This window comes from Panthera onca, chromosome X (assembly GCF_046562875.1).
Source record: "Panthera onca isolate mPanOnc1 chromosome X, mPanOnc1 haplotype 2, whole genome shotgun sequence".
NCBI classification, from domain to species: Eukaryota; Metazoa; Chordata; class Mammalia; order Carnivora; family Felidae; genus Panthera; species Panthera onca.
In genome coordinates this window covers 120,372,262-120,398,710 of record NC_138357.1, presented here as the reverse complement: position 1 = coordinate 120,398,710, position 26,449 = coordinate 120,372,262, and the positions used below count along the sequence as shown (strand labels likewise).

At 45.4% G+C, this 26,449-nt stretch overlaps 1 protein-coding gene across 6 annotated transcripts in view; it reads left to right on the top strand.

Annotated features, from left to right (window-relative positions):
• The window catches only part of FRMPD4 (FERM and PDZ domain containing 4), a 683,266-nt gene that overhangs the window by 594,781 nt on the left and 62,036 nt on the right, over positions 1 to 26,449 (top strand). For all 6 annotated transcript variants that reach the window (XM_081793716.1, XM_081793714.1, XM_081793715.1 and 3 more), the window contains 2 exons: positions 200 to 360; positions 5,200 to 5,302. In XM_081793716.1, the coding sequence (XP_081649842.1) occupies positions 200 to 360; positions 5,200 to 5,302 (264 nt within the window). The remainder of the gene's footprint in view (positions 1 to 199; positions 361 to 5,199; positions 5,303 to 26,449) is intronic.

The following is a 26,449-nucleotide window of genomic DNA, read 5'->3' as shown; positions in this document are numbered from 1 at the left end:
GGCCGAAAGCAGAAGTGGAGCTCGTGTTTTCAAGGAATAAGGAGGGCACGCAAAAGGCGTGATGAGGCGTCTCCCCACATCTTCCCCACTGTCTCCCAAACAGCGAGTAGAAAGTTTCGAAGGAGAGAATGTGATTGCCAAGCCATCGTCAAAAGCTTACACTGATGCCTCTTTTCCTTTGTGTGTGCTTTTCCCACAGTCACATGACGCAGGCCATCCCCTTTGACGACCCTCGGTTGGAGAGCTACCAAATCGTCCCTCCGGCCCCACGGAGTGTGGAGATGAGGAGGGACCCCGTGCTGGGGTTTGGTTTCGTGGCGGGGAGTGAAAAGCCAGTAGTCGTTCGCTCTGTAACACCAGGTAAGCACCCGGCCCACTCCCCGTCTCCCAGGATTGCCTGCCACACCCTGTCCGGGTGACTGGCGCTCCTTCTGGAATTTTCAAGCTGCTCCTTGTCTAACTGTGGAGCCTGGCTGAGTGTTTGCAACATCCAGATGGCGTCAGACCACCAGAGGGACACAAAGGGCTCTTTAAGCTAGGTTTAAACTGCCGAACGCATCCTATCTCTTGACTTAGGAAGACACTGATCTATCTTTTGTAACCATGGAAATGACCCACTTCTTAAAGTATGAATGCAAAGAAAGAGGCAGGCGCTGTACTGTATTTCACTAAGTTCATGATAAACTCCTTAGTGAGAAAAAGCAGAAAGTGACACTGAAGTCACAGAAGGATTTTAGTCACTGGAGCGGACGGACAGCTTTATGAAATGCACGCTATGCAGAATATATTTCCCTTCCCTGTTGCTGTTGAGCCAGACCAGGTCACTGACTTCAGCCAATGGCGTATTACCAAAGATGACCTGGAAATGCTTGAAAAGTGCTTGTACGGTTGCCCTGCTTTATTGGGCTTCTGCCCTGGGAGTGAAAAGAGCGTTTCCTTCAAGTGACTGTGACCCTTTCAGCCTCGGCCCCAAAACGAACACAAGAGGCTAGCAGCCTGCCATCTAGAGACGAATGTGGCCCGATCTGCGGCATGAAGCCAGAAGATCAGCCAATCAATGCTCATCCTAAAGGCCCGTGAGCTTGAGAAGAAGTGATTATTGGACAGCCGACTGAGTTTCAGGGTGATCTGTTATACAGCCATGGCTGACTGACAGAGTATACGGCAAGTCTCTTAAATTCTACAGTACGATCAGATCACGAGTATACATGGCCTCAGTCTCCCTCATTAGACTATGCAGACGTTCGACTGTCAACACAAGTGAACATAACAGACTATGATGTGCTTGCCCGAAGTGGGCTGCGATTGCCTTTCCAGAAATAAGGCTCTCTTAATTCTTTCTTTCTTTACGATAAGTATTTGTGTACTTTTTTTTTTAAGATTTATTTTATTTTGAGAGAGAGAGAGAGAAAGAGAGAGAGAATCCCAAGCAGGCTCCATGCTCAGCACGGAGCCTGACATGGGGTTTGATCCCACAACCATGGGGGGGTCACGACCTGAGCCGAAGTCAAGACTCGGACGCTCAACAGACTGAACCATCCAGGCGCCCCTCATGTATTTCTTTTAACGAGCTTGTATTGGTTTTATTTTCACACAAAATGAAACTCTCTTCCTTACCATTTCCTCTTTGGAATTTGGCAAGTCGGTGACAGAGGTCAGTAGTAACGTCCTGGGGTTACGAACGTGGACTCCGGCAGCCGATTGCCTGGGTTTGATGGATTTGGAGGTTGCCTCTGCCCCGTATTAGACTGTTTGTAGCTTTCATGTTAATTCCTCTGCATTTCAGTTTGACGGACACTTCTCTATGTCCTCTGGATAATGGGGATCGTGGTTGTATCCATCTTTAAGGGCGAGGGACAGAATGAGATAACGTTAAAAGAGTGCCAGGTACATAGTTCTCATTTGAAAAATATTTTTATTGTGATTATTGTTATTAGTAGTAAACTCTAAAATATTTGGGCCACCGAGCCTGCTAGCTAAGGAAAACGAAAGGCATCTGGTGAGTAGTACACATTTCAAAAGTCGATGTCATTTTTCATTATTTTGACCTAATGTGGCCCAGGGTAAAGCACTGCAGATACGGTCGACCACGTCGCAGACTTGTACGGAGAAAAGTAGGCTTCCTTTTCTTTCCCACCACTGCCTCCCCACACAGCTTCTTACCTGTTTGCCAAGCTTTTCGTTTTATTAGCTGTAGGTCCTATCTTCATTCTCTAGGTGGGATTGTGGAGATTGATGCCAGTTGCGAATTTTATGCTTAAAATGAAAGAGGTTTGTTGCTTGCTATAATAATAAAATAATACAGATGCACCGCACAAAACATACAACATAGCACGGAGGAGAAAGTTAAAAAAAAACAAAATCACCCGAGCTGCCGCTGCTGAAAGTGAACCACTATTGACATGTGCATAGAGAGTCTATGGAAAGTACACGATTCTGTGCATATGTATGCATATGTTATGTATCCTATCTATGAGATATATAATGTATTATATGTGCATGTGGACACATTTTTTTTTTCCTAAGCAAGACACCATTTGGCATGCTGCTTTCTAATACTGGGACCCTTGAACATCTCTGGTTCTGAGATTCTCTAAAGTGTGGTTCCTCCCCAGAGGTGACCGGGGATTTGATTGTTATTTTTCATGCGTTTATATTGCCTCACTATTCCTTCAAGCTCTTCCCTTCCCTGCCCTCCATGCTCCTTTCGCTTAGCACTAGCTAAGCACCTAATATTCAACACTAGGTTCAATATTAGGACACTAGCGCCTAATATTCAACAATTTCAAGAGTAGTAGACAAAAGTGAAAACGGGTCAAAGAGTACTGTTGCCAGTCATTTTTCGGTGTGAAAATGCTGGTCAGATAAACTGTGTCTTTCCTAACAGTGACTCTGCGGAGGTTCCGATAATTTCTTTGGCATGACCAGATTTTCTATACAAGAAATACAAATTTCTTGACAATGCAGCCTTCAGCGCACAGGGCACGAGACGATTCTCTGAAGGGCGCCACTGGTTCATATCTTGGAAGGAACTGTCTTTCCTCCCTCTGAAATGCTTGGTTTCAGTTGCTTGATGAAACACAAATATTTCCATTTGATCAGACAAGTGGGGTCAGAGGTGAAAGGATGTCCTGTTAATCTTCAAGTGGTTTGCCCACGAAAGTAGTTAACATCCATCAGCCAGTTAGTATGAACATTTTTCAGTCTGTGATCAGCGTTTGATTTCTAACCATTTGTTTGACTGAACGTGAGTGAATGCTTGCAGATAATCCAATGGTTATATCAACTCTCTCAAGGGATTTTCAGAATTTCTTATGTGTGCAAACACCGAATCTCAGTTCCCGCATCTTGCATTGAATATTTTTTTTATCACCGACATGAGGAAGCGTTAAGGTTTCCTCGCTTTTTTTTCTACCCAGGAAGATTAGTTTATGCTGCAGCTTGAGTGACATAGATGCCAAGTGTCTCGGTGGGTGGGAAACAACTGACTTACTTCGAGATCCATCTCTGCGTGTGAAGTGTTCATTTCAATTACTAAATAAAGCAATAGCGATAATATTTGAAAGGTAATGTTTGAGCTGCTGCCTATTACCCAGTGGCAGACCTGGGAATAAAGTTAAAATTATCGTACCCTATGAATATGCAGGGACGTAATTCCATTAGACATGTGGATAACGGAAGTATTTATTTATGGGTTTTATTTCATTCAGATGTGTGCTTCATGCAGATGTGGCTTTATGTGTCCAGAAACCTGGCAGTGACCAGTTTTTAAATTATGGGAGCAAGTTCCAAGCAGGTGTTGGCCACCCTGAACTTGGAAGAGTCCACAGACCTAAGCTGAGACCCAGTTCTACTCTTTCATCGGGTTCTTTAACCTGTGTGAGCCTCGGGCATCTCATTATCTGACAGGGAGTCAAGTGTCCGTGGGATTCAAGGCCAAGCAGCCTGGTACATAATAAGTACTCAGCAAATATTAGTTCCCTACCTCCTTGCAAAAACTCCTCCACATCTGCTGAGAAAAAGACCATGCTGGATCAGGACAGAAACAAGAGTCCTCTGTCATCACATGTGAACACAGACGCACACTCCCAGGCACAGTCCCAGCCACAAAAATGAGCAAACACCCTCATCACCAAGCTGATACGAGTGTCTGCTGTTTCCTTATGAATCCCAGCTTGAGTTCTGCTTCCTTCCCCAGACCTTTTATTTTCGTATTTATGTTTAATGTTTATTGATTTATTTTGAGAGAGAAGAGAACATGTGTGTGCACGAGTGGGGGCAGGCAGAGAGAGAGGGGGAGAGAGAGAATCCCAAGCAGGCTCCCTGCTGTTAGCACAGAGCCCGACGCGGGGCTTGATCCCACGAATCGTGAGATCATAACCTGAGCCGAAACCAAGAGTCGGACACTCAACCGACTGAGCCACCAAGGCGTCCCCCTCTTCCCCCAACCTCTTAGACAAGAATGATTAAGATGCTCCCACTTCTCAAACCTTCCCCAAAAGTATGGAACATAAGGACAAATCCTGTCGGTCTTTCCTAACACCCTCTGATGTGCTGATTGGCCACCCGTTTGGGGAATACCTTCTTCCAGGGGCTTCGATACTCAAGGTATGGTCAGTTGACCAGCAGCATCAGCAGGCCTTGGGATCCTGTGAAAAATGTATGACCTCACCCTCAGTAGACCTCCAAATCTGCTGAGTCAGTCTGCAGGGCAGTAAGGTCCCCAGGGGGTGCATGTGCCCATTAAAGTGTGAGAGGAGCTGCTAGGCTGCCGTGTCTCAAACTTGCCTGGAAAAGTTCTGGAGAAATGCTGATGCCGAAGTCTCACCTCCGGAGATTCTGATTCAATTGGCCAGCGTGTAGCCTGGACTTATCCAGTGCAGCTTATCCAGAGCCCCTGAGTTCATTCTTTTTTTTTTTTTTTAAGTAAGCTCTACTCCCAGCTTGGGGCTCGAACTCATGATGCTGAGATCAAGATTCACATGCTCTACCCACACAGCCAGCTGGGTGCCCCTCCCCAGTTCTTTGCAATGTGCAGCCAGGGCTGGGAAGGACCCATGTGGAGAACACGCGGGTGCGGTGGGGTTTTGTGTCGGCGGACAGCACGAGGTGCTTACAGTGAATCGTGATGGGGAGCGGAGGACACGGATGGATGAGCGACAGTCTTCTCACCTATACTTCATTCTCATTTGTCTCCAGGTGGCCCCTCCGAAGGCAAGCTGATTCCGGGAGATCAGATTGTAATGATTAATGATGAGCCCGTCAGCGCTGCGCCGAGGGAGCGGGTCATCGACCTGGTCAGGTGCGTGGCTCACTCCCCGGGGCCCCGTCCTGCTGTGAAGGCTATTCCACAGCCCTGAGACCTCATCCAGCAGAGGAAGGGCTTCCCACGAGCCACTTTAGGGCAGAAACGCAAGCCCGCGCGTTCACCTTGAAAATGCTGGTGACATTGACCTCTAACATAAAAACCCATGCCCCCTAAACACAAAACACGTGCACCTTGACTGTTAACACAACGTGGTGACTCCTTTCCCATCACTATAGCCAAAGGTCGCCTTTGTTCCCCTTCCCAAACTACTAACGCGTTGCTATTGCATAATCAAGGAGGTAAAAATGCAATGCCCAAATTCAGTATGAGTGATGAGTAATTTTATATAATCCCATGGATACACAAACATATAGTTCACTGAGTTTTCATACTTGACTGAGTGATTCATTACTGAATTGTGAAATCATCAACTGAAGGAAAAGGATAATTAGGTCAAAGCTGCGACAGTTTAAAAATGTGCTTGGTTTATTGGTTTAGCTTGATCCTGGATAGAAGCGATTTGTTGTGTGATGTTCTAAGTGGGGCACCAGAAAATATATTTTATGTGATGTTACCGTATTGGTCCAGAATCTCCTTAAGAGCCCACTGGAGTTTCTCTCCCACAGTGTAGTCAGGGCAAAAAGGGGTCATTAGAAGTTTTCCAAATGAAGCCATGCCTATTTTATGAGTGAATCCGCTTGTGTTCCGGGGGTGTAGAGGGATAATGGGTATGTGACACCCGTCTTTTGTAAATCGATTTTTTCAAGCACAATTCACGCAGAAGCTAAAGCTATCACAACACTTTAAACTGAGAAGGGGGTCTTCTAACATTTATGCTCTTTCATAACAAAAAGTACCCCTGCACTTCGAAATGGCATTAAATGGAAGTGTTTCTGGGGTTTTCCGGAGAAAGTTTCTTTCCCAAGCTTAGCTCGGCTTCTGCTTCGTGGAAAAGCACTGGCTGGTCATGCATCCTTGGAAGAACTGGGAGGAGGGTAAGACAGAGAAATAGAAATAGAGGAAGCTTATTTTTCAGGTGAGCAACGGTTCCAGTTTTAGGGCGGGAAGGCCCACATCCTGGGAAACGGCTGGTCACCCTCATGTAGGGTAGGCCTATTATACTGGAGCCTTCGCAGCTGGCTGGCAGAGTGCTTTGGTGGGGTGTCCGCATCTCCCCGGGGTGTGCCTCCACCGGGCCCTGAGGCTCGTGTCCGACTCCCCCTGCATCGGGAATGAGACCTCCGATTTTCCCATGGGGCAAAAATATATGACTCAGGAGTCACTGTGTGCTTTCAAGCCCTGGGGAGGGAGGTGCGGTGTTACCATTTGGAGTCACTTCTTTCTTGAGATGCTTGTGGCTGTCGGCGGGGACAGACCTCATCCAAGCAGGCTCTGAGCCTCCTATAGCCTTGCATCCGGAGTACCTTGTTTGGGCCCGATGGCAGGCCACACGGTTATTTTGTTTTCTCCTAGGTACACGCCTCTGTAATCATTTCTATTGATTTGTGTGTCCAGAGGATCATAGAAGAAAGAAAATGTCTGTGTTTGGGTTTCCTTGGATTGAATTGCTTGCTGTGGGACAGAGACAGAGCCAAAGCTGTCTAAAAGCATGATCATTTCTTAGCAATCCTACGGGGGGGGGGGGGGGCATCTAAAAAGAACCCCCCCCCCCATTTTTCCCTCTGCTTTAACACATTACGAAGGAAGTGGCCTCTCCGTAAACAAAATCGCTGTAGGTCTTTATGGGCAACAGGGTTTGGTGAATATTCGTTGGCTAAACGCACGACAGCTCACACTCCACATCCAGCCTGCCACCTGTTTCTGCACCGCCCAGGAGCTAAGAATGGTTTTTACCATTTTTAAATGGTTGGGGGGAAAAGGGAGACTATTTTGTGACACACGCCAACCATGTGAAAGTCAAATTCCAGAGTCCGCAAATAACGTTTTGTTGGAAAACAGCCACACCCGGTCATGTGCGTGTTGCCCAAAGGTCTTGTCTCCCTATGGCAGCAGAGTCGAGCACTCGTGATAGAGACCCATCTATCCCTTTACAAGAAAGGTTTGTCAACCCCTGTTTTAGGAGATCCTGCAGGAACTAATTGCATTTTCTTTGGTGATTACTGCAACATTCCCACACACTTGATGCAGAGGTTCCATTTGAAATGGAACGCATGTATGCTTTTTAAACATCATGAAGTACTTCGGGTGCATAAAACTTCCTGTCACGTGTCAAGGCCCACCCTCCGGGTTGGAGATCGGGAGGGCAATAGGAGAGCCGAGGTCTCCTTTGCTCCTCTGACTGGCATTGGCTATTGACTCCCTTTCTGTCATCCATCCGTAAAAGCTCACTGTCCTGTGAAGTCCATGCATGAATTCTTTGGGGGTGGGAAAGGAGGGCATCCTGGGAGCCACTCGTAGGGCATACTGGGAGCATGGTACCGAGCATGGGGGTCTGGCGCCGACAAGACCAGCTACCGTTCAGGTGATCTGCTTGACCCCATCACAGAGGCCAGGAGGTACCCTCTGCCCGGATCTCGGCCCTCTGACAACGCCAAAGTTCTAGATTTCTTACGTGGACTGGAGGAGGGAAGGGGGGGGGAGGGGAGGTGCTGGCTGGCAATAACAGATCACATTGTGCCTCTTCCTAGAAAGTTCTGGGGGGTCGCACTTGTTCGCAGCTCACTTTGGAATGGGGCCTGAGTGTCTCTTTGCAAGTGTCTCACTAGTATGTGAGAAGAGCACAGTTTCATTCCGGAATGTGGCCTGATGTTGTGGAATCAGGATCCACCTAAGTTCCATGAGAAAAGAGACCTTGTCTGTGTTGTCCCCTCACGTGTCCCCATGACCCGGCCGCAGGCCGGGCTCACAGGAGGCGCTCAGTAACAATGCGTCGAGTAAGCGGGCAGGCTCTGAAGAACGCTCTGTGAAGACTATTGACTTCGATGGTTTCCCCCAGCCCTTCCTTCAGCTCGTGTCCTGCAAGTATGAATGTCAGCTGAGGGGTTTCATTCACTGATTTATCAAACCTTTTTAGGCACCCAGTGCATGCAGGACCCAGAGCTAGGCACCAGCCACAGGGGGCTCACAGCCCTCACTACCCTAATTAGTCATGGTGGACCTCCTCAAGACAGACAAGACCCCCACATCGAACCCTTGGGTGAATTTCTCAGAGTCAAAAAGATTTTGCTAGTGAGGAAAACACGTAGGCCCTGGACGCTATTGAGCTGGTGGACATATCACATAGTCCTAAAGGCCTGCTCCCTTTAATCTCAGCGCAATACATTTATCTTTAGAAGAGTAACAAGGTGCTTTCTTTTAACCTAAGAAAGCCTAGTGCGATAACACGGTGCAGTTCCCCGGGATGGAACGCCCTTGGTTGTAGCGTTCCTTTGGTGGCCGATGCCTTCCAACTCATTAAGCCAGAATTTGGAAATAATGCATTTCTCACTAATGAAAAAAGTTCATGTATTAGAAGATGTTCCTGTGCCTTCCCATGAGCTCAGTCGTCTGTCCGCCATATGCATACTAACCTAAAACTGTAGCTTGGGTAACATCGTCTCTGGGCTTCTCAGTCGATATGTGTTTTAATGTCTGTATCTTACACAAGATAAATTCCCTTTCTGTTCAATAAAATATCCCATTTTCTTAGCCACTAAGGAAATTCGGAAAAACACTCATCATTTTAATAAGCCTGTAAAATTCGCTCTTTAAAAATTGGCATCCATTTACTCCTGTAAGTGGTTCAGTCTTGTTTTGTTCTTTTTTTTCCCTCCCAGTACAGCATTTGCTCGTGAATCACTTTTTGTTTCCAGATACTTTTGTATTTCTTTGTGTGTTCTTTTTCTTATCATTTGGTTGCTCTATGATAGCAAATTATTTATTTTTCTAGAGAAAATAAAAGAGTTTCTCGGAGACCAATTTACTACTATAGTAACCACATTTGGGGTTTTTCATGTAGCCTCAAAAAGCTGTAATTGCTGTGCTGAAATTAGACGAGTTCTGTTCATTTCACAGTTGTCTAAGTTGTTAACTCTCGCTCATACTTTCGAGTGGTTGAGGAGCAAAATCTTTGAAGAATCCGTGCCCTTTGCAAATTACCATATCTTTCTTCTTTAGAAGTATCCAAGGATAATTTCCCTTGGCTTTTCATAATTAGGCAAATTAACTTAAAAGAGTTCCCAACATTTTATTTTTGAAATCTATGGAGTATAATTGCTCGTAGACGTTATGAATTGTGCCCCATCCCTCAAGGCTAGCCAATCCAGTTGAATTTATTTGACTTCAGCAAACAATTATTGAGCATTAGCTGGGTATCAAACGTCATGTAGGATACTGGCGATGCATAAATACCAAAGACGTGATTCCTGCACTAAAGGAGGAGACTTCTAACTAACGGCACTGTATTTACGAGTGTTGCAAGGCTGCGGGGGAGGGTAGTGTTCGGTGGGAATGTTTGGTGAGGGCAGATGGGGATGTGCAGGAATGTAGTGAAGTTGTAAAGGGTGGCTGTTGACCCTGAGTGGCAGGGCAGGTTATGGCTGGAGAGAGGGCTGTAAAATCGATCTCGCCTTTGTCCCCTGACCCCCCAGAGCCTCCTGATGGACACTTCCTTTCCAGCGTGCAGTTACGAAGATACACATTGCTCATGTGGCTATCCTAAACCACAACCTCAAAATCTGGTCCTGCAGCCGCCCCTCTAATGCGGCAACAAAGCTGCTGGCTTGCTTTAGACTGGAGGCACTGGTCTTTTGTGAGTCGAGATTGGATAAAAAGCATGGACTTCTGCTTCCTCCACCCAGGAGAATCCGCGTGCGCACGCAGTTTCGCATAGAGTCAGAATGTTCCTGGAGTCCCAGCAGGCCAATCCCAGTCTTCGAGCCCTGGCAGCAGAATCTGAACGTGCTGGCTCCCTTCCGTCCCTTTTGTTTCTATCCAAGTCTGAAGGTAACGGTGAAGAGCCAGATATGCGAGCAGCTCAGTCTTCCCCACCCTTCCAGCATAGCAGTGAAAGCTGAGGGTTGCCCAGCCCGTGATGAGAAGGCACAAGGGTTGAACTGGAAACTAGCTCCCCTTCTCCCAACTCTGCGACAGGGCAGCTCACCATCCCTCCATCTGTCTTCTGTCACCACCCAGGTTGATTATGCCTGCTGGTCTATGTAATGAGCTGTGCTCTAGGTACAGCCACATCTAGAGAAGATTGTCCACATCTCTGGGACGCATCACCCTTTCTATATTAATGTTCTGTGATTGCGGAGCAGTAGGGTTCTTCCAATAAGTATAATAAGAATAAGACTAGATGATAAATTAGTAACCATCACTTTAATTCACAAAGGACAAACACTAATTTTTAGTGGCATTCCTTTTCCCTAAGTGACTATAATACGTAAAAACACGCCAGGCAATGTACAAATTTCCTTCTAAAAAAAATTTTTTTTTTAGTGTGTTTTTTTTTTTTTTTGAGAGAGAGAGAGACACAGTGCAAGCGGGGGAGGGGGCAGACAGAGAGGGAGACACAGAATCCGAAGCAGGCTCCAGGCTCCAAGCTGTCAGCACAGAGCCCGACGCGGGGCTCGAACCTACGAACTGCGAGATCATGGCCCGAGCCGAAGTTGGAAGCTTAACCGACTGAGCCACCCAGGCGCCCCTGTACATATTTCCTTCTATGGCCAGGAAGATTATTCCAATAATTATGACCAGAATGCCCAAAAGCACAACTCATGTCTTCCCTAGAACACGTACCTCTCAACAAGACGGATGAGCCAACTCACCCCCACAGTCACAGCCAGAGCTCTGTGTATAGCTTCGAAGGGTAACGTTTTTGACATTCAGGAGGAAAAAAGAGAATATGATCAATCACATCCCGACTAATGATGAGAGTTAATATGTATTAAGTCCTTCTTATATGCTAAACCCTTTCATCCCTTCGTACGAAGACCAGACAACACCTACACGGCGCTTCCAATACGCTGTCCTGTGTACATTTTGTATAGTAACTCATTCAGTCCTCACAGTGATTAATGGGTACAGTGGTTACCTCTGATTTACAGATGGGGAAACTGAGGTGCAGAAAGGTTAAGGGAAGTGCCACCATCCCGCAGCTAGTAAGGGGTGGAGTGAAACCCAGTCTGGCTCCTGTAGTGACTGCTTCTAACCTGCTCATCACGTGTACTGCTTAGGATAGCCCTGTGAGCAAGGAGTGTTGATAGTACCCCATTACAGAATGGGAAAGGGGCTTAAAGAAGTTAAAGCACTTGCTCAGGGTGAGCAAGGAGGGGCACAGTGGGGGGTGGAAGAAGCCAGTATGAATTACCTGGACCTGTTCGTACCGAGGGGACCAGCCTGGTTATCTGGCATACCGAGTCCTCACTCCGTAGGCCCAACAGACAGCAGAGCTATATTTGGCCTCTAGAACCCGGATCTTAGCACCCACACCCTCCGTTTGGGGACTGTACGCAAAGAGCTCGTCTCCTGTCCCAGGTTGGCCGAGCACTCACTTTGATTTTAGCAGGAAGTGCTCAGGAGTACCTGGCTGTTGTAATTCGTGGAAGACCGGCAAGCTTAATAAGGGCGAGAGAAACCATTTAGAAGGGACCTGTCGAAAAATTAGATCTCAGCCCATCTGTCTTCTTATCAGTCTCTCTCCTCATCAGAATTATAATGGAAAGTCAAATCAGATCATGTTCCAGGGGCGCTGTGTCTGCAAAAGAATATATTAGGAGGGTCACCTTCCTGTCTAATTTCGGCTGGGCTTAGATGCATCACGATGCTGCTTAGTAAAATAACAAAGCCAAGAACATCTACGGAGCGTCGGGCATATAAAATATGCATGATGATGTATGATACAATAAGGCCTTATTATGGAAAGACCAGCAAGCAATTTCAGTGAAAACACGAAAGAACAGCCCCTTGGTATGCTGACACCACACCTTGTAGACTTACCTGATACGTTTTCTGACAATTGCAAATTACAGAGCCTGGGGAGAAAGAGGTCAGCAGTTCTAGAAAATGGAACGTGTGCGAAAACATTCTAATAAGGACAAAGTAGAAAAGGCGATTTGGGTCCATAGTTCATAAAGGTGATAATGAAAATTAAGAAGAAAAATGGTGTCGTTCAGATTATTTCAACATCCCTTATATTTTGTTAACGAGCACCGCCAACTCTCTCGGCACATCTTGCCATTACCGTACATGCTCATGTGCAACTCGTGTGTGGAAAATGAGCGTCGAAGATTGGAGAGTCACAAAAAGTTTGAAACTAGGGCATGTTCTCAATTAGCTCATATGGTTGACACTACTGAATACCTTAACATCTTATCTATATGAAGAAAAAAATGGTAGGGGCACCTGGATGGCAACCAACTCTTGATTTCGGCTCAGGTCGTGATCTCACGGTGTGTGGGTTTGAGCCCCGCGTTGGGCTCTTCACTGACAATACAGATTCTCTTTCTCCTTCTCTCTCTGCCTCTCTCTCTCTCTCTCACTCAAAATAAATAAACTTAAAAGGCAAAAATCAAATGTTAAAAAAAAAATGGTAGAAGATGATTATTGGCCCTATGCTGTGTTCTGTTAATCCTTTTGAAGTACAAGTTTATAAATTAGTCCACACACTTTCCATATATAAGTACTGAAAAGACCAAACAAACAAACAAACAAAAATCTTGGTGAGCCTTCAGTCAGAACGTGACCAGGACCAACTCTAAGCCCCATTCCCTAGAGATTTTACTAGAAGGTCTCAAACGCTCAGCACCAGAGCCCATCTCTTCAGGCAACCCAGCGGGTGGGCAAGAGTCTCTGTCCCAATGCTCAGATGTGCAAGAAGTGTATTTTTTTTTTTTTTTTTTAAGTAAGCACTATGCCTGGGGCGCCTGGGTGGCTAAGTCGGTTGAGCATCCGACTTCGGCTCAGATCATGACCTCACGGTTTGTAACGGTTATAACTCTTTAATATATGAATATCCTAGTATTTAAACATCTCTGGAGATCTTCTTTTTAGTCTTGGTCATGTTCATCCAGGAAAATGACAAGTTCCCCTGGAGAAAGAAGGCTTAGGGGAGATTTTGAGTTTTGCCACATACCAATTCATTAATTCTAGGGTATTTCCTCAAGCATACCCTTTCTTCATTAAAAAGTTCTGCATCTAGGGGCGCCTGGGTGGCTCAGTCAGTTAAGCATCCGACTTCAGCTCAGGTCATGATCTCAGAGTTCATGGGTTTAAGCCCGTGTCGGGCTCTGTGCTGACAGCTCGGAGCCTGGAGCCTGCTTTGGATTCTCTGTCTCCCTCTCTCTCTGCCCCTCCCCTGCTCGTGCTCTGTCTCTCTCTGTCTTTCAATAATAAATAAACGTTAAAAAAAAAAAATTTAAGTAAGCACTCTGCCCAACGAGGGGCTTAAACTCAAAACTCCAAGATCAAGAGTTGTGTGCTCTACTGACTGAGCCCCAGAAGTGTATTGTTATTTATCCATTATATAATAATCCGAATTTTATTCCAAATCCCCACTCTAGCGTCCGGTCGGTTCATTCCCTTGCCACAGTGCCGAGTCTCCATCTGGGGGCATTGCTGTAGCAGGAGGAGGCACTGGGGGAGGTGAAGCGTGTGCCCTCTGCCCGCATCATCCATTTCGCTAGAACTTGTTGGGATATCTTTGTGCCCGGCTGGTCTGCCTTTGCTCAGTCACCTAGGCGCGGAGCTGCCGTGGCATCCCTTGTTCACCACTGTCGGCTCTTCCTTAGCCACCTCTCCGTCATCGTGGGTGCGCTTACCCCTCCTGAGCCAAACTGGGACATGGACTACTCTCTGGGGCTCTTTTCCTCCAAGATCTGGTCCCCCCTCCCAGAGTTCTGACTACGAAAGAGAGCCCAGATCATTGTAGTCTTTAGTTCCACCAGACTATTTGAAGGTTCCCAGTGGAATCTTCCTGGAGGAAAAGCTCTTGAAAGGAGGGGAAGGATGCCTGCTCTTGCATAGGCACCCACAATTTGGTGCTTTTCTGCATACCCTAAGATCCACTCTGTTCCCCCTCCCTCTGACCAGTGTCCATGCCGGAGAGGAGGAAGCTTTCCTCTGATTTGCTGAATGTCCTTCCCAGCCTTTAGTTTTTATCTTCAGTTCTTAGAGCCTAGATATCTTTCCACTTCTGTCGCAGCCCTGTCCTGGACTGATGAGGGGCGTGTGATCTGGCTGACCACATGGGCAAAGAAATGAGGGGGGAGGGCATGGAGATGAGAGGGGAATGTCGGTGAATATTCCAAAATATTATCCTGCTCCCTGATGACAAGACATGTTGTGGCATGGAAATCAGAGCAATTTGATTTCAAATGCCACCTCTGAAATGGATTAGCTGTGTCTGACGTTGGACAAGGGCTTAATTTATAGTAATCCTGTGTCTTGACCCATAAAACGAAGATCTGTTGTAAGAATTAGATAAACCAGAATGAGAGAATGTATGTGAGAACGCTGTGCGACTTGTAATCAGTTAGGTCTTTGTGTCAGATGTTGTCATTAATGCTCTTGACGTTGCAGAGTAGGAGGGTGGGGCACCATCCAGATATTCCGTCCAAACCATGGAGAGGAACCTGAAATTTAGTTCCAAGGAAGAGAACTAGGAATTTAGTCTTTCAGGATAAAGAGAACTTGAGGAACGATGAAAAAACCCAGAAGGCCGTCAGTTGGTTTGCCAAGGCTGGCCCCCAGAGCTCTAGAACCCAGCAGTGATAATCGTGAACTTGACTCGGGGATCCACACAGGTGTGCAGCCGTGCGTTGGATGAGGTGCTGGCCAGAACATGAGGGATTTAACTGTTGTGTCCTATGTGTGAGGTGGTTGTGGGACTATTGGCATGTGCCTTGCTGAGGTTAAGATTAGGTTAGGAACGTCCTAAATCAGGAGTCGGCAAACTTTTTCTGCAAAGGACCAGGTTGTAAATATTTTAGGCATTGCCGGCCATATGGTCTCTGTCACAGCAACCCGATTCTGCCGTTGTAGCACGTGAGCAGCCATAAATAATATGTAAACAAATGAGTGTGGCTGTGTTCCAATAAAACTTTGTTTACAAAAACAGTGGGGGACCAGATTTAGCGCGCCCCCCCCCCCCCCCCGCTGCCTGCCTGTTGTCTGCTGGCCCCTGGCTTAAACCAATGAAAATGTAAAGGGACCAGTTCTGAAGATAAGAGGGCAATAGGGACAGGACAGTGAAACAGAGGGTTGGAGGGGGGGGGGGGGGCAGTTTGCTAGGGATCATAATAAACAAAGCAAATATTGTGGACTCCCTGGCCACCTAAAATCCTTTTTGGAAAGTGGAGAGATGGGGGGAAAAGTAAGAAAACAAGCAAACAGGTAAACATCACAGACTTCTGTAGTCTTTTCACTTATCCTCCCTAGTCAGCCCCCAAAGTTAATTACTCCCGTATCTTCAACTGCTGAAATGTACATACATCTTTATTATAATCTATACCACACAAGGTTATCTGTGTTTGTGAACTTGTCCGTCTTTGTCACAAGTGTGTGTTTTTGTTTTGTTTTGTTTTGTTTTGTTTTGAGAGAGAGAGGGCAGGGAAAGAGAGAGAGAGATGATCCCAAGCAGGCTCTGCACTATCCGCTCAAAGCCTGACGCAGGGCTTGAACTCATGAACCGCGAGATCATGACCCGGGCCAAAATCAAGAGCCTGATGCTTAACCGACTGGAGCCACCCAGGCGCCCCACAAATGTGTGTTCCTTAGTGACAAAGACCAGGATTAGGATAACACTAGCTGCTGTGACAAACCCCAGACTCTACAGTGCTTCAGTCACAATAGGAATTTGTCAATCACATAAGGTTCATAATGAGTGTTCCTGATGGGGCGGACCGCTCTCCTTCAGCGGAGAGTCCAGGGACACAACCCAGACCCTACCTGTTTTGTGACTGGCCATCTTCAGCACACGGCTTCCGGTTTGTCCTTGTCAGACTGCAGAAGGGGAAGAGCTTGGAAGGGCACGTTGGAAGGGTTGCCTGGGCCAGGCCCGGAAGGGGCGGGGGTGGGGCCGAAACGGCACTTCCAGTCTCCTTCCTTTGGCAAGAAGCCAGCCACATGGATGACCCTACCTGCACAGGAAGCTCTGTGCCGTCCGGGAGCCTGATCGGTGGCGGGAGAGGGCATGCAGAGCCCAGAGCCACTTTCTGCACAGACGCGATTTTATGTGTCACGCTAGCCTTCCTGCCTGGTGCAGTGCTCAACGAAAAACTGAAAAGAGATTTTTTTATTTTTTTTTATTTTTTTTTATTTTTTTTTTTAGGAATACCTCTAAAAGCGAGCGTAACACAGACCTGCCTTTTAAAAGATTACGTGCAATTTGTCTCATTAGTCTTTTCATCAAACCTAAACAAGCCGATAACCTTTTCAGCAGTGGCGCCGGAAGCAGGTGCATTGTTTGTCCCCTGCTTTCACATATGTGTTGGTTTTAGTCTTGCCACCTGTGTTCCAAACGTCTCCACCACTTCACCAGCATGGCTCACGGTCTTATCTCTATCTGCCTCACTTTTACTGGCTGCATTCTTTCTTCTCAACCGCCTCACACCACCTTAGACTCTGCTCGTAGATTTGAAATGAGGCATCTAGGGAGTGGTTTCAGTTACCGTTCTGAAATTCAACTGCCCCTTTCTGCAGCGTCAGGTCTCGTACCCAGCATAACCAGAGTTATACTTATGCCCACGCTGAAGGTGACCTCTGGTGTAGTTTAAACTTATCTTTTCTCGAAGAAAAGCAGCGGGGGGCTCTAAAGGTTGTATTTATGCCTTCTCTGCATTGTTTACATGTGAACTTGCAGACCAGCCTCCTCCCTTCCTAACTGAGTCGGCCTCCTAGCTATGGGATCTCCATGTGCCCCCTTGGCGTGGCTTTGCAGAATGTAGTGGCGTGAAACAGGCAGCTCTCAACCAGCTGTCAGTCGGGGCGGGTAACAGCTTTAGAGTCCCCATCCCCCAGAAGTTTGTGATGGAAGATGATGGGTGTTTTGTGGGAGGCCATTCTTCACCACGCAGGTCTGTCCTTGAATGGAAGGAAACTTAACATCTGTGGCCCCATCTGCTAAATCCTAGTGGTGCTCCCCAACACTTGGGGATGTTCTCACCCCATTGAGGACCACTGGAGATGACAGTTATGAAGTCTCGCCTTAAGCGTACTATGATCGGTAGTCGACCCAACTCACCTTCTTCTCAGAGGGTGCAGTTTCAAATCCCTGCAAATGAACGATTCCCCGGCGAGTGGGAATGTCCAAAGATGGTGAAATATCCGTGAAATGGTTGAGAAGAGAAGAGGGGAGGTAATGAGGCAAGTCCTGTCCCGTTCCCAAGCAACAGAGCAGGGAGCAGGGAGGCAGCAATTACCAAGAGCCACCCTCTCCCTGCTGGGAGTCCAGATGGTATGGTAGCAGAGACCCCGTGTTCATAAACTAAATGGTAAGACAGTGAATTTTAGTTATAAATAGGATCTATAAAAATGTATTGGCTTATAAATCTCCGGCAGAAAAAGATTCTTTGAACAAGTACGATGCAGGCAGAGATTTTGTCCTCCCTTGCCACTCTTTTGCTACTGTGTTTTTTCGAGCAAACAAAGCAAGCACCATTTTTTGAGCCCACACCTCTGTGATCAGGAGGAAGGAGAGTCATTTACAGTTAAAAAAACAAACAAACAAACACGGTTAAACACATGCTGACTGTATGCTGGGCTCCAAGCTTCGCTAGTGAGTTCCGGAATTTGCTCAAGGTCACTTAGCCATACTTGAGGAAGCCAGGAAGTCAGTCCAGTGTCCATCTATGATATGTACTCTCTGTTACTCCATGTTGTCCCTTGGTGCCTGAGTCACATCCCCAGGACCCTTGCATGACCTGAACAAGACGGCAACTCTCCCAGGACACAACTGAGAATATGTTTCCCGCCAGGTCACTGGGTAGGAATTATTTTTTAATTTTTTTTTTATCTTTTAAAGTTTATTTTTTGAGAGAGAGAGAGGGAGGAGCGCACACTCACATGAGTGGGGGAGAAGGAGAGAGAGAGAATCCCAAGCAGGCTCCCCACGTAGAGCACAGAGCCCGACGTGGGGCTCAAACCCACACACCATGAGACCATGACCCAAGCCGAAGTCGGACACTTAACCTCCTGAGCCACTCAGGTGCCCCAGAAATATTTTTCAAAAGGATGTTTTTTAGAACTGGTGTTAGGGGGTTACCATTTTGTACACACTACCTAGTCTCTTTTTTATGTTGGACCACATGCATACCCACGGAAAACGGAGACTGTCTTTGACACCATTTGCCCACTCGGAAATAATTTTTGATTCCACATGCAAACATATGAGCCTATCAAATCAGCTTTTATTTCATCATTTTTGCATATTAGTATCCTGTATATTATAAATCAGTCTTTACTAAGCGTACCAAATTATATTCCACAACGTAGTAGTCATTAAAAAGCAGTTAATAAGCCATTTGATTACAACTTAAAAGATGAAATAGGAACTCGTTTACTCTGTGAGTTACTTCTGTTTGGACAGGCAAGTACAAAAAAAAAAAAAATGCGGATCTTGGCATTTAGACAGAAGAAGGTGTAATTTATTATTATTCTAAACAAGATTCCACTTCTATTTCAACACCTTTGCCTTTTTGTATTCTGAGTATTTCCCATGTAAACAACCAAGGCAAAATTCATTGCTGATTCTAGATCAAATAATAAAGGATCCAGCAAACAAAAGATTTGTTAGTTTCCCCCCATATGAGAACTTATCACTATTAAACATCTTTCTTTTCCTTTTACCTCCGTGGTGACGTCTATTTATATTTTTATGCACAAAAGAGTCTACATCTCTGTGTCTAATAAATGGGATTGCTCTGTGGACTGAGCATTCTTGGGTTTTTACAAGAAGCATGTCAAAGCTGAATTTTCATCACCCGCTCTGAAACTCTGCCCCAGGGTGTTTTCATTTATATTTAATGTTAAATCAAGTATATTAGAGGTGGAACAGACTGTTCTTTATCGAACCCAATCAACAGTATCAGCTCACTTTGAATTCCCGGAAATCACATAGGGAATGTTCTTTCTCATAGAGCACTTCAGGGTATCTGGGTGACTTGGAGCTTGGTAATTTCAAAACTGAATAGCCAAACACAGGAACAAAGGAAACCTCTCTCGGGATTTATAATAAAAAATAAATAAATAAAAAATACCAAGCTTGCGGAAAGATTCCAAAAGTGTGAAAATTTCGAAAAAAACCTCACGCACATTTCTCACCCTTTAATTTCCTGCATATATTATGTTTCTTAAACACAGCGAGGTACCAGTTTCCATTATTTTGCAAAGTAATACGATGCGTGGGAGGCCCCTAAAAGTGCGTTTCCTCTGTAATTTGTTTTCTTTTCTCCATGAAGCCCCTTTCCTTGGGCTCACGAATATACAGTTTGTCTTATAAGTAGCACAGCTGTGATTACGAAGAGCCTTTCAGGTAGAAGTGAAACATAGTTCAAACTGGCTTAAGTGAGAAAGTGAATCTACTGGCTGATGGAAGTCAAACGGACCTACAGTGGAGCTGGCCAGGCATACGGGGAGGCAGCTGCTGAAACCCGATGGTACCACGAATCCTTTGCCCCCCATCTCTTGCCTTGGCCCACTTTCCCGTGTGGGCTTCTTTAGGAGAGCTCTCTCCCAGTAATAAGGCTAAATCAGAGCTCTAGGTTTGCATGCCACCAACTCAATAGCTCAGAGGGGTGAAAGACCACCATTTCCCACAAAAATGAACCCAACGTCCCAGACAGAGCTTTTACTTGTCCACTAAGGTGACTGTCTACCCCTAAATAAATCACTGGCACTAAGGGAGTAGACTCTGCCTCCTGTGCAGAGCAGGGGGGGGGGGGGGCATTTTTAGAATCTAAGAGTTGGAGAGGTGGGTTCTGCAAAGGAAATCTGGGGGCCATTGCTAAAAGAATGGACCGGATCCTGGTCAAGCAAAGGAAACACCTGCCATTATTACTGGTCGCTTGTGGCTGCAGGTTGTTTTGGAAATGTTTGCTTATGGAAAACCTTGAAAAGGATCATAAGTGTAGAGAAAAGTATAGTCAACCCATGCTCCCATCACCCAGCTTCAACAGTCATCAACTCATGGCCAATCATCCATACCCCAAGACACCCCCCTTACTCTTTCATGATATTGAAGCAAACCCCACATATTCCATTCCGTCTATAATAATTCAATATGTATCTCTAAGATATCAGCATTCTTTATAAAAATTACAAACCCAGGGGCACCAGGGTGGCTCAGTCAGTTAAGCGTCTTGAGTCTTGTTTTTGGTTCAGGTCATGATCTCATGGTTCATGAGATAGAGCCCCTCGTCAGTCTCTGTGCCAACAGCCCTGAACCTGCTTAGGATTCTCTCTCTCTCTCTCTCTCTCTCTCTCTCTCTCTCTCCCTCCCCTGCTTGGGTGCACTCTCTCTCTCTCAAAATAAATAAATAAACATTAAAAAAATTAAAAACCCATAATAGCATTATCGCACCTAACAGTATACAATATAATCAAATATTCACAGTATTCCTATTTCTTCCATGGTGTCTCATAGCATAATTTCTTGTTATGGTATATGTTTTTTTTTTATGTTTATTTATTTTGAGAGAGACACAGAGAGCATGAGCAGGGAAGGGCCAGAGGGAGGAGGAGAGAGAATCCCAACCAGGCTCCACACTGCCAACGCAGACCCCCCACATGAGGCTGCATCCCATGAACCAGGAGACCATGACCTGAGCCGAAATCAAGAGTCGGAGGCTCAACTGACTGAGCCACCCAGGTGCCCCATTATCAGGATAACTTAAAAGAGAAAATATTTGGTTACCCTGGTGAACAATTCAGATAAAAGGCAGGGTACATGTTTAATTCTGTCCCTTCATTTGCCACTTTATTTACCAGTTTTCAAAACGAGTTGTTTCACTGTCATTTCTCCCCACCCCCAATTTTTTTAAATGTTTATTTTTGAGAGAGAGAGAGAGAGAGAGAGCACAAGCAGGGGAGGGGCAGAGAGAGAAGGAGAATTGCAAGCAGGCTCCGTATTATCAGCACAGAGCCTGACGCAGGGCTTGAACCCACAGACATGTGGGAGCAGGACTGGAACTGAAATCAAGAATCAGATGCTCAGTGGACTGAGCCACCCAGGTGCCCCAGGACAAAAAGGTTTTATCTAATCCCATCTATAATCTTTATCTCCTTTTTCTCAAACTAAATCCCAGTTCTCAGTGACCCTATCATGATTTCTCAGCTTTATCCCACACCACACACATTCCAGCCTCAGAATAACAATGCTGCCACAAATAACCTGATTACCCGACTCGAATTTGAAGATATTTTTGTCGCCATTCTATTTGTCTTTTTGTCCTATCTCACAAGGATGCTCAAAATACTGTTTTAAAACCACTTGGGACAGTTCCTCTCTTTGTCACTCTGCCTCTAATTATGTGCGGCTATAACCATGCGTCCAACAGGATACACGGGCTCTTTATTTCATTTTACAAGCAATATTTAGGGATTTTATTTAGCTGTGTTTTATAATTATGTCTGTTTTCATGATTTCCAAGCCAAAGCTACAAAATGTATGTCCAGGGAAGTGTAAATTCTGTCCATGTCCTCTCCTTCCCTATTTCCTCCCATATATATGTAACGCTTATTTTTTTTATTTTAGGTTGTGGTTCATTCTTCCACTGTTTAATATGAGCACATGCTCCCAATTTCTCTCCATTCTTAGAAATAATAGTAAACTAGACATACTTTTTTCACTTAACTATATATCCTAGCGATCAATACCTCATGTCATCATGTTTTTTACACACACACGTGTCTGTTTGTTGGTGACTCATCATAATTAGGAAGACGTGTATTTTTATTCAGGTGGTTGTCGTTAGACCGATGCCTTTACGTAATGACCTAGTCTCCCCGCCACAAGCACACCCCCACCATTTTTTATTTGTTGGTTATCTTTTGGTGTCCTACTCTCAACATTTTTTCAATTAGCTAATAACCTCATCTTTGCCCTTCTTGCCATCTCCTTGAACATTTAACTTGAACTAATATCTTTATACTCACAATCCACGTTAATACTCAGAAGGCCTGCGTCTGCCTACCTCTGCTCTCTGTCACCTTTCCTTTTTCTCTCCTCATTTTTAGATAGATGTATTAGATATCCACCTCGTAGAATAGAGCCAACACAGGGGCTCCCTGTCACCCAGCATCAGAGTGGTAGTTGTACAGGGATCATGAGCTTGTGCCCCACTGCTCTGTAGACACGTCTCTGGCGTGTGCTCCCTGGATGGGCATCTCTCACTTCTTGGGAGGACCTGTAGGCAATTCCAAGGTTTTTCTGGTCTCTGAGCCTACCGAGGCCCCTTTGTCATCCCTCCAGTTCCTCCCACACAGACACCATTGGTTTGATTTGGGCATCCATGGCGATATCTCACACCTAGTTTTGCTGGGGTGTTGTCATGGGTTTTTGGCTTTGCTGTCTGAGTTGCTTTCCCTCTTTTTATGGGGTGACAGCATGATTCCAATACTATTTCACCAACTTCGCATAATCCTCCAATGGCTGCAGATTTTATCAAAAAGCATGACATCTGAAGAACTATTTACAAATATTCAGCCTCTCTTCTGATCATGTAGCTCTTGGATTTCAGGAAGTCTCTTGCAGTCCTAGCAAACATATAATCAAAGGGTAACGATCATGGGTTCGGGCGAACTCCTGCTCTTTTTCATAAAGCAGAAACAATCGTATATTATGGAAAAAACAAAAAACGTAGCTGTTTTGTTGGAAACAAATGTTTTCTTTTTTCCTTAGACGTGAACAGCAGACCAGTTCTTATGGCACGCCTATAATTTGCCATCTGAGGTTTAAATGTTGAGAATTTTTTACTCGTGGACATCAAACAAGGCATAGATTTAAAAATTTGACTTCCTACAATGTAAAGAGTCTATTCATAAAGTAGTGTGGGAAATATTTGATCCCCTGAAGGCACTGCCTCCTGCCAGTGCTATTTTCATGCTATATGTTCTGTGATTAACATATGTGAGTGAGTAGCAGACTCACGGTAAAGATTTCCTTTATTTTCAGAATAATGATATAGAGGCTCAAAGGATACAGTATTTTCTTGAAGTTATGCAGTTGTAAATAGCAGAGCCCAGAGTCTAAAACTGATGCTAAGTGGAACGAAAATGGAGAACCATTGAACCGGGCCAGGCAGAAACTATGCACACCATTTTCCACACAAGAAGGGATTCTAGCAGTTTCCATTGGAGAAGAGGCCCTGTACTTTTCATTTGCCCCAAGGATGGTGAGGAGAGGAGGGGGAATGAGAAGCTTGTTGAAAGGCTCGGGTAGTCTAAACATTGCGGTTCAATAGATCTCTCTCTTTTTTTTTCTCCCAAGTTTTATAAGCTATAATTCAGAGAGGCACTAGGGTGGTATCTGCCCACCTCTGGATTGAAAAAGAAACACGGAATCAAGGCTATTTTAGGCATCTGTCAGGCTGTAATTACCTCTTTGCTCAGAGAAATCTTTATGTAAGACTAATGCAGATTGGCATTCCTTCGGTTTAAAAGAACATTTCCAGTTATCCTTTTAAAAGAAGGATCCTTATTAATGATGGGTCTTTCAATATGTTTTGATAGAGAGAAAATGTTCCCAAGATGGCCTTGACATGGGAGATTTTACTTTTAATCTGGTCTGTTTCTTATTTACTTGCAAGCCCCAAATACTTTGAATTTTCTTCTTCAACTCTTTCTAGTTCAGAAATCCTCGAACGGCATTTAGTCAAACCTGGACTTGTCCATTTAAATCCTCTACAGAACGTTTGCCTGCATTGTGACCACTTGTTTGCTGGTCTTGGGTCGGGCTTCCAGAAGTTCACCCTGAGAGGAGGATCCATGTGCCAGTGATGTCATAGGAAGAGTTCCCAGGAAAAATAAATAGGGGAGTGGGGAATTCGGACTTAGAAGAAAAGGAGGCCAAACAAAGATGCCATGTCAAGCCAGATTCCAGATCGGTGTCTTTGGCTCACTCCCCAAGGGAGCAGAGCCACCTGCTATCCTCCTCTACCACAGGACAGCTACTGGCCAGCGTCTGCCCCCAGAACATGTAAATTCCCACTGAGGCAGTGGCCAACTCCATAGCATAAGGATGTTTCCTGGATGTTTCCTGAACAAAGGGTCAAGTCCAGTCGCTGGATGATGGGAGTCAAAGCCCTTGGGATCAGCATATGCGCTGGATACTGACTGCTGGTGCTGCTTCCGCTCGGCTCTCTCGAGCAGACAAGGGTGCATAAGAAATGCAAGTTCAGCCGTGTCTTCCAGAAACACATCCAATATCAGAGACCCCCTGTACCTAATCCAACATTTGTTTCTAGCCCAACATTCCATACTTACTGACCATTATCTCTAGAAAAAGGACTTGAAAGTGAATTAATCTAACTAGAAAAAAGACCTGACATAAAAAGAAAAACATGCTTTTCTAATCTTTAACTCACACCATAAATATGCGACGAAAGCAGCCTGAATGTTTTGACTGGGGTGACAGATCCCCAGCTACTTGAATGCCACTGGAAAGAGTGGATGGTTTTTTAAAGAAATGATCCTATCCATTAACTGTAACTGTGTCGAAGAGAGCCAAATGCAAGGAAAACGTCTGAGTCCGAGCACTTCCCTGGGTGCTTGAAATATTTAAGCAACACGGCCATCCTGATACAAGCCAAAAGTCAAATCCTATTGTTCCTGCCATTTTAGAGGTGACAAAACTTAAGACTCAAAGAAACAAAATGTGTTCATTCGATAACTATTTATTAGGCACCCACTGTGTGCCAGACCTGGTGGTAGTTGCTGGGTACGGAGTAGCGAACACAGACCCGGGCCCTTCCTTCCTCGAGCCTGTGATCTCGTGAGGAAGTTGGACAGTAAGTGGTGAAGCGAGCAAATATATAGATAATTACACTCACGCTAAGTGCCGTGAAGGAAGAGAAAGTGACACTAACAGGAAGAATGATGGCATAGGAGTAGGAGACTCAGGGAAATCCTGAGTGATGAGGTACATTTAAGTTGTTCCTGAGAGGGTGGGAAAAGTCAACCAGGCAGAGTGGAGGGAAGAAATGAGCTTCGAGAAAAATAGGACAGTGTGGCTGTCATTGACCCGCAAAGGGAAACGTGGTATGAAAAGGCTAGAGAGAGAGAGAGAGAGAGAGAGAGAGAGAGACAGGAACTGAGTGATGGAGGTCTTCTAGAGTGTGGGTTAGCTCATTGTGCACCAAGAGCCAAATCTGGCCCTTTGCTTGTTTTTGTAAATCAAGTTTTGTTGGAACATAGCCACGGACCATATTGTCTGTGGCTACTTTTGTGCTGTGACTGCAGGCTAGAGACCATCTGGCCCACAAAGCCTAAAATATTTACTGTCTGGCCCTTTACAGAACACGTGTGCTGGCCTTTGATCTTGACTATGAAAAAAAGTCTGAATTTTGTTCTAGGAAAGAGGGCACCATTGGAGGGCTTTAAGCAGTAGTTAAAGAACCCAACTTACACTTTGACAACATCACTCCGTCTGCACTGTGCGGAGACATGAGTGGAGGCGCGAGCGGAGACAGAGAAGCCATTAGAGGTTCTTGAAAGAGTCCAGGGGAGAAATTACACCTAGAGAACTGACCCAGAGTAGTCCTCAGGATTTACAAAAGCTGTGTCAGAGAGGAAGAATCAGTAGGACTTGGTGGTATATTTGATGTGGAGATTGAGAGACCAGGAGAAACGGAGGGTAACTCCCGAGTTTCTTGCTTGAGCTGTGGGCAAATGTTAGCTCCAGGAAATGAGATAAGCCAACGGGAGTTAGCAGAAGTAATTTAGGTGAATAAGTAAGTTTAAGTTCATAAAGCCTGCGTTGGAGACCAACGCGTCATGATTTTCCGATAAAACTACGTGGTCTTCCATAGGAATCATCACATGGCTTTTAACCCTCAGTTGAATGAGTGCCTCTGGCATAAGGTAAGCAATAATACATCTTTTCACTGCTGACACTTGGAGCGATTGTGTAATCGGGCCCCAAAGAAATGGTCAGAGTGCTCTGATTTAGGCAGATATGCCTGTAATTGTGTGGCCTTGTCTTTATAC